The following is a 13,450-nucleotide window of genomic DNA, read 5'->3' on the forward strand; positions in this document are numbered from 1 at the left end:
ACCTTCTGCATCTTCACGGTTGGCTTCAAATGTCACATTCTTGTCATTGAGCTGAACGTGAATTTTGTCATTGGGCTCAAGGAACCATTGAACCTGGAAGGAAATTGGAGGAAGCCTAAGTCTGGCCTGTAGGTAGGTCCAGAGGTTCAGAGAGGAGGCACCTGAGAGCAACTCAGGGCTAGAACCTGACCCAGGGATGAAGATGAAGGTGACAGTATGACAGTGAGGTTCTGATAGCTAACATCTGCTGAGTGTTTAGCACGGGCCAGGCTCTGTGCAAGGCACATTTCTCTGCTCATTTAAATTTCACAACAGCCCTGAGAAGTAGGTCATGTTATTATCTGAGGCACGGAGAAGTAATTTCTTCAGTCACACTACTAGTAAATGATGGAGCCAGGACCCTAATCCTGCTGTCTCCAGAGCCTGCTCTCAAAGCCACTACACTAGCAGTGTGTGCCCTCCCTCCTTTCTCCTTTCCCTTCCTGTTCTCTCCTTCCGCCTGGACCTTAATTTTCAGCAGAATGTCCCTCAGGCGCTGTCTATGGGGGATGCAGGATGTCCTGGGCTCCCCCTTGCTCACCGTTATGGGGTCCAGCCTGCTGGAGTTGTACTGAGCAGCAAAGGCGATGAAGTTGGTGGCCTGGGCCGTGCCAGTCTGGGCAGTACGTCCCTGCAGCAGGAAGGAGGAGTTTCCGTCCTGGGCCTGGACCAACAGGAAGTCCCCCAGCCCATTGAAGGTGTAATTGGCACCATCCAAGGTGGTGATGTGAGGGTCCCCAAACATCCAGGCTGGAAAAAAGGAGATGCCACATTAGCATGGAAAACCAGGGGTGGTGGTTGCTGTTAGCTGGTGTTGAGTTGGTGCCAACTCAAGTCGACCTTGTGTATAACAGAACGAAACTTTGGCTGGTCCTGCACCGTCTTCATGATTGTTGGTATGTTTGAGTCCATTGTTGTGGCTATTATGTCAATCCATCTATTTGAGGGTTTTCCTCATTTTCACTGACCCCCTACCAACCATGATGTCCTTTTCTAGAGGCTGGTCTTTCCTGATGATGTGTCCAAAGTAAGCAAGCCAAAGTCTTGCCATCCTTGCTTCTAAGGAGCATTCTGGCTGTATGTCTTCTAAGACCGATTTGTTTATTCTTTTGGCAGTTCATGGTATACCCAGTATTCCTCACCAACACCACAGTTCGAATGCATCAATTCTTCTGTCTTCCTTTCTCATTGTTCAGCTTTTGTAGGGACTGAGATTTCCACCTGGCCCCTCACTCCCCAAGCAGGGCATTTGCTGTTAGACTCAAGCCTGGGGAGATGTTCATGGGAGTATGGAATCCTCCCCAGAAGTCCTCTTGAACTTTTGGGCCCCTTTCTCACCCGTTCCCCAACCCCAGGTACAAAGCCCCTCCATTGGCCATGAGCACCACACTGGAAGCATCTCCATCTTCCCTGTTGCTATAGCTTTGCCCTACAAGCTAGCCCTTCCATGATCCAGCCTCCATGTCCCAGTGGCCAAGAGGCTACCCCTCCCCAGATGCTCTGCCTCACCCAGTCGTGGGGGCCTGTATCCAGCACAGCTGACACGGGGCTGCCTTTGGTGGTACAGGGTGCAGAAGAAGGGCTTGTCATTCCAGCGGCAACACCAATTCTGCGGCTCTAGTTCCTGGACTGTGGAGAAGAGAAGAGTGTTGAGGGAGATGGAGGAAGTGGAGAACTCAGCTGGAAGGCTTGGTATGATGGGATGATATCATGCCAATAGCATGGCTTTGGAGTCAAGTACGCCTCAGTTCGAATCCTGCCCTGCTCGGTGATCTTAGGCAATTGGCCTACCCAGTTACTGTCTCCCTTGCAGGCTCATTGGATAAACCGTTGTGCAGCTGAGGCCCTGGCACATGGAGGTGGGAGCTAAAGGAAGTTCCTTTCTTGAAGACTGAGTGCTGAGTTCCACTCCTCTCAAAGTAGTTGAAATGGACGGGGGGCGGGGGGGGGACGTGGTGCGTGGTTTGGGGACTAAGGAGGCTGCAGTGTTAGGAGGAGAAGAATGGGCGGACATACCTGGCTCCCAGACACGTGACCCTGTACTCTCTAGCTCCTTTTCAGGGTCTCTGGGAGTAGCTAACTCTAAGTCTTCCCCCAAACAGCCTGCTAATCTGGGTGGTGTAGAGGGTTGAGGAATAGACTAGGCCCCCTCCTCTTCCCTAGAAAGATGCCTCCACTCTGAGCTGGGGCTACAAGGCCAACTGGAGATGGGGCAAGAGGGCACTCACTCATAAATTTCTAGGCTGTTAGAGCCAGAAGGGACATTGGAAGCTTCCTAACTTTACAGATTGGGAAATTGAGGTCCAGAAAGGGGAAGGAGCTGGGAAGAAATGGGGACAGGAGGCTCATTCTTGAGGGTCCTACTGCCAGGTGCAGTGCCCAGGGCTGGTCTCTGACTGGGAAGGGCAGTGGGCTTTAGAGAAGGCAGGGCTGAGGTCTCTGTGGACACACGTACCAAACTGCCAAGGTTGCTGCACTCTCCAGCCTTCTCGAAACTCTCCCCAGGGCCCGTAACTGCAGCACACGCCCCCTCGCCAGGAGGAGAAGCTGCACAGTTGTCTATTGCCAAGGCCCCACCAGCCTGCAACAAATTCAGACATACTCAGGCCAGGCTGGGGGAGGCCTGTGGTAGGGCAAGAATGGGGGAGGAGCATGTGTGGGGATTCTCAGAAGAAGCTGAGGGTGCCTTAGAAAGGACAGGTCAGGCATTACCCCAGGGGATGTACAGGGGCAGCGGGGATGCCCCAAGAGACAGGAAGAAGGTGTCACCTATGTTGGTGGGCTGAAATCGTAAGTCCCATAGTCCCTGCTGCCAGGAGCAAGGGCAGGAGATCTGGTTCCAGGCCCAGCTGGGCCACTGAGGCTGTCTCATCAACCACTGAAGGCACTTGAGACGGTAGTTGGGCCTTTCTTCCCTGTGTAGCCTATAGAGCTGCAGTCCCCGGAGGCCTGGGGAGCAAAAGAAAAAAGGGGTCATCACAGAGCCTGGACCGCAGGCTTGGTTTTAGCTTTTGGGGCAACCAAAGTTCAGAAGTGCATCTTCGCACCTCACTCTCCCTTCTCTGGGCAGCTCTTCCAGGGATGGCTTCACGCAGTGTAGATTGGCAGTGGCTTCTCCCCAAAGCCCCTTTGACGTGTGCTCCAAAAACCCTCACAGCTTGGATCTTAGGCAAAATCTGGGTCAAGTCCAGTGCAGGGCAGCCTCACCTGCACCCAACTCAGAGCCAGACCTGACCCTCAGTCCACCCATCCTCCACCCCCCTGTCCTGTTACTCTAAGTTCTAATACCTTCTCATCCCCAAACAAGTTCGTTCCTGTGTACCTTCTCTCAGCCAGTGACGCTACCATCCATCCAGTCATTCCATCAGACACTTCCTTTACCCTCCCCATCTCCCAGCACAGACTCCAGTGGCCAAAGTAGCCAAGACAGAGGCTGATGCCCAGAGGCCAGCTGGGAGCCATAGCGAAGGTCAGCATGCAAAGTAGGGGCTTGCTCCAAAACCATGAGGCTGAGTAAGGTGTCCCTTGTGCCTAGATGCCATCTTTGGGAGGAAGAAGGAACTGGGAGAAGAAACCGTAACGGGGGTTTGAGCTTTCACTAGACCTTTAATTGGTTGTAAGTTTACACATTGCCCACCGCAGCTGCCTCAGGTAAGAAGGAGGACCCCCAAGCCCAATACGATCAGTTATAGGACATTGTATATTAGGTTTTGGCCTAATTTGAACCCATAAAAAAAAAAAAATTTGAACCCATACAAATGCATAAATTGCCAAGATAACTGCAATTGGTTAAGATTTTGAGAAAAATCATTGTTTATGATTATTTGCGTGTCTTCTCTGCAATGACCTGGTGTTAGGGGAAACACATCAAACACTCCCCCAACACACACACACACACACACACACACACACACACACACACACACACCCCATCATGATTCTACCCCTAGGTCACAGCACATGCATCTTGATAGAAGGGCACTAATCTGACTCAGCAGCTCTCTCCACAAAATGGCAGCCATGATTTGACTTGACTTCTATTTCTGATTACCAAACTTTTTGCCACAGAAAAAATAGAACTGGACCTGAGTTTCACAATTTACATGACTGATTTCCAATGTTAAAATGTCCTTTGTTTTATTACATTTTGGAAACCATGATTTCTTTCCCTTTGGGGCATTGGGTCATGACACTGAGTCATGGAGGGGGTAACATAATTTGTCTCCTGTTAGTAAAGTACCAGCCTGCTTACCTGAGGGCGAGCTCTTTGAGAGCAAACCTAGTGGATCATTTTCCCTTCTTTCATATTCCTGGCTCTCAGCACACTATTCGGCACACAGTAGGTACTCCATAAATGTTGAATGAATCAGTGTTGGACCTCTAGAACTCTTTGGTAGGTTCCCTTAAAGGACCGCATCTGGGTTCTCATCCTAGCCCTGGGACAGGATACTTGGAGTATTGTCCTAACTGTCCATTCACGTCCCTACCTCCCATAATACTCCTGCCTTTATTTCTAGGATCTAGTCCCTCATTGAAAGATCTCTTGGGTTTGGGTCATCCTGGGCAGGAGACGTAGCCAACGATGAGACTGTACTGTGTGTGAGGGAGCAGAAAGCAGCAGCTCCTCTCTGGCCAGTGCCAAGTCCCGATTTCTCCTATAGGAGGTCAGACTGTGCTGGTGACACCCTTGGGAATGGTGGAGACGCTAGGGAGCTGCCCTCTAGGACTGCCACAGCATACAGAGTGGAGGACAAAAGGGAATTTGAGACCAGCTCAAGTGAGAGAAGGTGGCGCTTTTACCTGAGTCATTATTCAGGAATTGGTCTGGACGATACTTCTCCCACACTGGCCGGAATGTCAGTGGGCTGTTTTGGAAATATCCATCTCCACTGCAGGCAAAGGAAAGAATCTTAGGTCTCTGTCACACACAGGGAATTCTATTTCGGTCAACAATTCCTTCCTTCCTTCCTTTTCCTTCCTTCCTCCCTTTGATCACTTACTCCCTTAGTCCAGTCAGTCATCAGTCATCAGCTTGTCAATTATCCAGTCAGTCACTCTGTCAGCTAGTCAGTCAGTCAACCATCGGTCAGTTGGTCAGTCAGTTTGTTGGCTGACTGGCCACTCAGAATCACTGAGTTCCAGTAATGAGCAAGAGAGAAGAGATGGAGGAGACAGGAATGGCTCCAACTTATTCCATATCTGTTTGCTAACTGCAAGGAACTGGCAGTTCCACTTGGTCATGAGACAGGGGTGTGAAAACAACAAACCGTTCAGGCCGCCTTCCATTGGTTTCCCTTAAACTAGGGATTTAAGAGAGTCCCTGGGTGGTAAAAATGGCTTATGTGCTTGGCTGCTAACCTAAATGTTGGAGGTTCAAGTCCACCTAGAGGCACCTCGGAAGAAAGGCCTGGCAATCTACTTCAGAAAAAGCAACCATAAAAACGCTATAGAGCACGGTTCTACTCTGACACACGTGGGCTTGCCATGAGTCGGAGCTGACTCCCCGGCAACTGTTTTTCACAGATTGGTGGGGGGAAGGGCTCTGTAGGGAACAGTATGTTGTGTTGGTTAAGAGCTGGTCTCTGGAGTTGGGCAGTCAGGGATTCAACTCCTGATTCCAGCACTCACTGGCTTGGTTACCATAGGCAAGTTACTTAACCTCTCTGAGTCTTAGTTTTCCCATCCGTGTAAAAAGGCTTATAGTAGCATCCACCTCACAGTGTTGTGAGGATTAAATGCAGTAACATGTGTAAGTTCCTCAGAACTGTGTGGGGACCCAATAAATGGGAGCTGCCACCACTGTCACCACCATCACCATCCTCAGTTTCCGTGTTCAAAGCACTGCTCTAGGAAGGCGGAAAACCTGGAGCGGCAGCCTCAGAGCAGACTCCCTGTCTTCTCTCCCCTCTGACACAACAGATGACTGTGTGTACTCAGGATGGTGTGAACTTCCTAACTGGTTGAATAATTCCTCTCCTTTCTTCTCCACAGCACGTCAAAACGCAAGTGAAGGCAATGTAACTATACCAGCAATCCTGAATACCCTAATATAAGAGAAAACTATTTGCAGCAAATTACCAGTAATAAACTACACGTGACTCTTACCACACAGCAGCAGCTGGAGACACGATGGCTGAAAACTGTTGCGTCAGAGGCTGAACTCCATCCACGTGTGGAAACCCACACTTCACCCATCCACAGCCCCGTCCCTCCACTCTTCCTCTTCACTCTAACCCACATAAGCTGTTGGGTGCCCCTGGGTGAGTGGTTAATTCTAAGACTAATTTTGAAAGTCAGGGAGGCAGAACCCAGCCTCAGATGTCTGGGTTCAAGTCCTTGCTTTGTCCCTTCCTAGCTCTGTGACTGGGTAAATTACTTACCCATTTGTACCTCAGTTTTCTTAAGTGTGAAATGGGGATAATAAGTAGTGTATACCTCATGGGATTTTTCTGCTAATCGAACAAAATAATGCATATAAAGTACCTAGTGGAATAAATGTTGGCTATTTTTAATTAGAAGAACCTCTAGTGGTATAGTAGTTAAGCACTCAGCAGCTAACTGAAAGGTCGGTGATTCAAACCCACCAGCTGCTCCTTGGGAGAAGGATCTGGTGATCTGCTCCCGTAAAGATTACAGCCTTGGAAACCCTATGGGGCCGTTCTACTCTGTCCTGTAGGGTGGATGTGAGTTGGAAATGACTCGATGGCAATGAGTTTGGTTTGGTAGTTTGGTGTTTTTATTATGATATTTGAGAAGTCAAGAGAAGTCAGTTAATGTCAGTGGAAATCAGGAAAGTCAAAACTGGGAATTATTACAGGGCACAGGGATTGGTTCCCCTGACTGGTGACAGGGCTGGTGGGGCTAGACCACAGTTGTGTTGCTTTGTCGGTATGTCAGATTTGGGACACTGTAGAGTTAGTGAGTCATTAGGCATGTGAGCAAAGGCATAGTTCGTGGTTGGTTGGGATAGGAAAGACAAAGACAGGCAAATAAGCACCTTTTTATTTGAAATGGAGTCCTTGGGTGGTACAAACAGTTAAGGCACTCGGCTGCTAACCAAAGGGCTGGAGGTTCAAGTCTACCTAGAGGTACCTTGGAAAAAAGGTCTTGCAATCTACTTGCAAAAAATCAGCCACTGAAAACCCTATGGAGCACAGTTCTGCTCTGACACACATGGGGTCATCATGAGTTGGGGTCGACTCAAAGGCAATGGATTGCTTTTGTTTTCATTTGAAACAAGTCAGTGTGTGGCTCCAGTGGGAACTGGAGTCAGTGTGAGTCAAACCACTGGCAAGGAGGATTCGTGCCTTGTTATAAGAGATGTGTGTGTGTGTGTGTGTGTGTGTTTCGAAACCCTGCTCTGCACCACTTCATATTATTTAGTCTGTGCTGACAGCCCCTCCCATCCTACCTGGAGAAGCCTATGAGGACCGAGTTGTCTTGGTGCTGGGCAGGGTCCCACTGCATGCCACCACTTTGGTAGAGAAACAGAGCATAGGACTTGCTCCCGTCCGTGGAGAGGATGGCCTGGTAGGTGTTGGTCTAGGGTTTGGTTGGAAACAAACACAGGGATGCCTGTGAGAGATCTGGGGTCTCTGCCCTGATGCCCCACCATGTACCCAACACCACTGCCCCAGTGCACATATCAACTGTTCTGGTCTACCCAGAGCAAATTTGGGATTGTCTAGGGCAGCTTTTCCCCTCGGTGTCAAAGCACCAAACATGGTGGATTTGCCTTCTTTGTGATTTATTTCAAAGGAAGAGAGATAAAGGGCTCTGGGTTACAATCAAGTTAAAAGAGGGTTTGTGAGGGAAAGCTACAGGAATCTGAGAGATTAGCCAAGACACCAGACAGCTGAGAGAGGTTTAATTAGTTTCCCAGCGATATTTAAGGACAATGTCCCTTCAACCTGGTGTGTGAGGACACGTGACAGTTGAGATTGGAGGTTCTCTGAAGGCAGAGTGCTTTGTATGAAGTAGGTAGTCCACAAATTTTTGTCGAATGAATGAAGAAGTGAGTGACTTTAGACAAGACACAAGGAAGAACTTTGTGACTGAGATTTGTGAGCCCCCAGTTGGTGTGGCGTGCCCCACTTCCATTGAGTGGCACTGTGGTTAAGAGCCAGAGTTTGGAGTCAAAAAAATTTTGGTTGCAGGCCTGGCTTGGCCATTTACTAGCTGGGTGACCTCAAGCAAGTTCCTTAACCCCTTTAACTGTCATCTTCCTCATCTCCAAAATTACAAGTTGGATAGTAATATCAGGTTGAACCATAACTGCCAGTAGACAGTCGTTTTTGACCTACAAAATTTCCATTTCCTGTTGCCACCTTATATTACCTCCTGCGCCCGGCACTGTGAGATAATATAAACGGGCGCTGACAGTTCCTTCACTAGGTTCGTGTCAGCCGGTGCGGTAACTCTTGGTGTCACCCACCCCATGGGCCTCCTCCCGTGCCAGATCATATAGAATCCTTAGTAATGTTTTTTGTACTAATGTTACTTGTAAATGGTAACTCTCATATATCATTCCTTCTTTTCCTTTATTTTCTACTTCATTCTTTAAAAAGTTATTGATATAGGTTCACAAATGCTAATTGCCACAGTATCGTAGCTAAAGCACCAGAAAATTTAACAAAATCAGCAACTATAAAAACAAGGGCAGCAACAAAAACAATAGCATAGCGTGTGCTTGTAGCTTGAGCAGATGAAATTGTGAGATTTGAAGCATCACCATAATTGTGTAATAATGACAGATCTGACCAAAGCGCATTAGAAGGTTCAAAAAGTAAATTAGGATAGAGTTTTAGCCTCGTAGGGGTATTATTATTAAAAAAAAATAAATTTCTGCTGAAACAGTGCACAAAAATTTTATAGATAGCTATTTCGGTGTCACCCCCTCTGAGAGTGTCACCCAGTGTGGTCCGCACCTGTTACCTCCCCCTAGTTATGCCATTAGGGGCTGAGGTAGGCCCAGCACCTGGTGAGTACTTAGCAAATGGTGGCAGTGGGTGGGTGTAACCAACAAGCTCTCAAGTCAGAGGATTTTCGAAGCATGGTCCCTGCCTGGGGCTCTAGGATGGCTGACCTGCAGGGTGCACAGGCAGCTGCCCCTGGGTCCACTCACCCCAAGGGTCCAGCTGGCAGGATAGGCAGGAACATTGACCCAGGTGATCTTTAGGGTCCACCTGGCTTTGTAGTACCAGACGTTTGCAAACTTTTCAATCCAAGACTCCACCTGCCGGACTAGCGGGTTGTATTCGTCATAGAACGTCTTGTATTCCTAGGAAAGGAAGGCAGATAAGGACAAAGGAATGAGGGCCCCACCTCAGCACCCCCAAGAGACCCCCACATTCTGCATGGTGATCTCGCTCACCTCAGTCTACCCATATGGCCCATCCTTCCCTTTCTCAGGCCTGCATTTTCACAATCTGCATCTCTGACCTTGAGATCAGTTCAAATTTTGACTGTCGGGAAGCTTGGGGATGTGTGGAGTGGTGGGTTGAGGCCCAGAAATCCCAGCCAGTACAGATGTTGCACTCCTCTGGACTGTCCACTTACGCACCTCATAGCACAAACTGGCTCAGATACGGTGAACCAACTGTGCACATTTTACCTCCTGTGTCTGACTGGAGGCTCCTTGAGGACAGAGCCATGTTTCTCCACCTCTAGACCCTCTGCAGTACCTTCCCATGGCAGGCGCGCAATACACATTTGCAGGCAGTAGCTTTATTAGTGTGTCCACTAATGGGAAATACCCATTCTAGGAGCACAGGTGGGGATCCTGACTGGTCTCAGACTTGGTAGGCTATACTCCCTACAACCTTATTTTAAAATCAAACACTGAATTGCCAACTCATCCCTGTCGCCTGGTAGGTCTTCTCATGGTTGCATCAGGGTATTCCTGAGTCTCTGATAGTTTAATATTCCTTATCTGCTTCCTCTCTGCTCCCTACAACACCACCTCCAGCCCTACCCACCCCCACATTTAAGGCAGTAGCCCCCTGCCCACCCTGAGCCCAGGGTCTGGCAGGAGTAGCACTTGGCACAGCCCTTTCACCTCTCCTTGCTAGCTGCCAGGAGATCCCCAATGCTAGGCTTTGAAAGACCCACCTGGTAGAACATGGTTCCTCGGTGGCCGGAGAAATCAGCATCATCCCAAAAGGGAGCCACCAGGGCCACAGGGTCCCAGCTCGTGAACACTCTACGGTATGGGTTGGGGTAGGAGAAAATCTGGTAGTCGGACTCAGGGAAAATGATCTGGCCGTTGTCTGTGAACTGATCATAAGAGACCTTCTGGTTAGCATTTAGGGAGGGGGGCAGGGAGGGAACTTCCTATTTTGGAGCCAGCTCTTCAGGAGCATGGCCCCCAAGGGCCTCTCTGGGTAGAATGTCAGAGATGCCAGTGACCCCTGGAAGGTCATCTCATCCATCTCCCCACCTTCAGGATGAGCCCCCTTTGCACTGTAATCTCTTCACCCTCCAGACATTCCTCGTGCCCTAAATCCTTCCCAAGACTATATGCTTTGTCCTGCTTCAGTGGTAGACAATCCTGCCCACCCCACATCCCTAACTATAGACCAGCCCTTCACACAGCTGACTGTCTTAGTAAATTCTCTGGGCTACATCAGGTGGGATTAAAAAGATTTATACCCTCACCCTATTGCTGTTAGCCCTCTCTACAAGTGTGTCCTGGCTAAGCCTCCCCTCTCTGAGAGCAAGAGGGGCCAGGATTGTTGTTTCCACCCTATTCCAGGAGACATGAGGTACTTGGACCAGGGAACTAAGAAATAATTATAGAAAAGGCAACGGCATGAAATAGTCATGTTTCCCAAATATAGCTTCCTACTCATAAAAAGGCCTAGTGAAAACAGTGGAGAGTTTTTTACTTGGTAAAGACACTTCCATCCATACTGTTAGCAAGACCTTGTCTTGCTCCCTGTCATTGCTAGCATCCTGACATTAAAGAAGATTGTGAATGTCACTGTAGCCCATGGCAGGGACACAGTAGGTGCCTACCAGTGGTGCTTCCATTCTCCCTTCCTCTTTCTCTAAGAGATAACTGTGCTGGAGAGAGAAACAGGGCCCTATGGCTTGGGCTGCAGCTGGGGACTCACGTAGAGGGAATCCCGGAGAGAGGAGCCAAAGGGGAAGCCAATCTCGGGCTTGAAGAGGGGTGAGGTAAAGTCCACGGTCCTCTTGACAAACTCTTGGTCTCTAACATTCAACCCGTAAGGAAAGAGGGGAACACCTGGGAAGTACAAAGAAAGATAGGAAATCTTCATGGGACTTGATCTTTAGGGCTGAAAGAGAATCCCAGAGAGCTTCCCCCAAGCTGCTCTTCCATCCTTGTCCTTTATTCCTCAAGTGGCCCCAGTAGGCTCTACCTGGGGGCCATTGAGGACTCCTCCTTCTCCTCACCATTTACATTTAACCCACCTCCTTATTTTACCCTTGGAATTGGCACTCTTGTCCTTGAGAACTTCAATTCCAGTTTGTAGAAAACAGGTCCTGCATCTGCTATGGTAGTTATAATTCTTTTAAGGATTAAATGATAAAAATTTTCTGATGCAGTGAAAATTCATAATTGAAAGACCTTTTCATAGAATGAGACTTGTTTCCTAAGGTGGTATTTCTCTAGATAAACTTGAAGACTCCTAGAATTTGTCCTAGGGCCCCCATTGACGGCATTGGGCACCAGTTTGAGGACACTTGTCCTACCTATTTCTCAAATGGGTCTCCTCCTCTCCATACCTGCTGCCAAGGACCCATTGGAGCCCTGACCTGGTCTTTTTTGGAATACTGCAGAGGCCACCAAACTGTTCTCCTAGCCTCCTCACTCACCTCCTGCAAATTTAGCCTCCAAATCAGCCACCACAGTGGTGTTGTCAGTTGCTGTCAATTCCGACTCATGGCAACCCCATGTGTGTAGAGTAGAACTACTCCATAGGGTTTTCAAGGCCTTTCAGAAATAGTTTACCAGACCTCTCTTCCGAGGTGCCTCTGGGGGTGGGTTCACACCACCAGCCTTTCAACTACAAGTCAGGTGCTTAACCGTTTGCTCCCCTTTAGAGCCAGGGACACCACCATAGTACTGGTTATAAAATGCAAAGCTAATCATGTGCTCCCTGGTTCCCATCACCTCCAGGACTTCCTCGTGCTCCAGCCTCATTTCTTACCACTCCCTACCTTTACTTCCTGCAACCCCAAATACTTTGGGGATCTCCTCCCCCTGTAATACTGTAGGACTACTTTCCACTTCCATACCTTTATTCCCGCTGTCTAGGCCTCCTCTCTGCCTAGAATGCTCCCCTTCCCCCAGATTCTATTCACTTTTGCCAGCGAGCCCCTGGTTCACCTTAAACCCTCCCCCCAATGCCCCAGGTGCTTGCCATTGTATGTTCCTAATACCCGGGCTTGACTCTCTACCTACACCTATCAGAGCTCTAATAATTATATTTTTGTTGATCTGTCTCTTGGGCTAAACTGAGCTTCTTGAGGGCAAGGACTGTGCCTTGATCATCTCTCTCTCCAGCCCAAGGCAGGCCCTTAGCACCCAGCTCTGATGTTGTCTCACTGACCACTATGCCCTTCGCCATTGGGTTGATTCTAACTCATGGTGGCCCTATCCATGTGTGTCAGGGTAGAACTGCACTCCATAGAGTTTTCAATGGCTGTGCTCTTTTGGAAGTAAACCACCAGGCCTTTCTTCTGCGGTGCCACTGGGTAGATTTGAACAGCTAACCTTTTGGTTAGAAGCTGAGTGCTTAACCTTTTACACCACCCAGTGACTCTGATAAGGCCTTTCTAACCTGAAAGGGCAGAGCCTGTGAGCAAGCAGGCAGAGACTGAACACTCAGTTATATCACCCCTATAAAGGGGAGGTGGAGCCCTGGTGGCGCTGAGGTTGAGAGCTCAGCTGACAGCCAAAATATCAGCAGTTCCAATCTATCAGATGCTCCTTGGAAACCCTGTGAGGCAGTTCTACTCTGTCCTATAGGGTCACTATGAGTTGGAATCGACTTGATGGCAATAGGTTATAAACAGGAGGTGGGGAGCAAGTTAGACTTCCCATGGCCCAGATGTGGCAGTAGAGAAACCCACAAGCTGGAGATCCAGTTCCCCCAACTCTCCCACATGGATCCTCATGTGTAGATCCAATCCTAGTTCCATGGCTCCAGTTACCACAACCTCTGCATCTAACTCAATCTCAGGGTGGAGAGGTCCCAGCTCTATGGAATCACTTGCCTCTGTCAGGCTTGCTAGGGACTGGGGGGGCTGTTGAGTGGGTGACTGTGGATGTGCTGGGAGTTGAGGTTGTAAGGGTCCATAAGGATGTTGTTGGTAGTGACGTTGCTGTGCTTCTCTCACTGCTTGTCCTTAGTGAGGCTGTCATCATTCCTGGGTATGTAAG

At 49.0% G+C, this 13,450-nt stretch overlaps 1 protein-coding gene across 1 annotated transcript in view; it reads right to left on the reverse strand.

Annotated features, from left to right (window-relative positions):
* MUC4 (mucin 4, cell surface associated) overlaps positions 1-13,450 on the reverse strand; it is a 41,026-nt gene that overhangs the window by 20,419 nt on the left and 7,157 nt on the right. The window contains exons 3-13 of the mRNA XM_064295050.1: positions 13,285-13,437; positions 11,154-11,287; positions 10,150-10,314; positions 9,164-9,319; positions 7,451-7,581; positions 4,840-4,928; positions 2,809-2,988; positions 2,495-2,620; positions 1,549-1,668; positions 581-789; positions 3-93 (exon numbers count right to left, since the gene is read on the reverse strand). Coding sequence (XP_064151120.1) covers positions 3-93; positions 581-789; positions 1,549-1,668; positions 2,495-2,620; positions 2,809-2,988; positions 4,840-4,928; positions 7,451-7,581; positions 9,164-9,319; positions 10,150-10,314; positions 11,154-11,287; positions 13,285-13,437 — 1,554 coding nt within the window. The remainder of the gene's footprint in view (positions 1-2; positions 94-580; positions 790-1,548; positions 1,669-2,494; positions 2,621-2,808; positions 2,989-4,839; positions 4,929-7,450; positions 7,582-9,163; positions 9,320-10,149; positions 10,315-11,153; positions 11,288-13,284; positions 13,438-13,450) is intronic.

Source organism: Loxodonta africana, chromosome 1 (genome assembly GCF_030014295.1).
Source record: "Loxodonta africana isolate mLoxAfr1 chromosome 1, mLoxAfr1.hap2, whole genome shotgun sequence".
Classification (NCBI taxonomy): domain Eukaryota; kingdom Metazoa; phylum Chordata; class Mammalia; order Proboscidea; family Elephantidae; genus Loxodonta; species Loxodonta africana.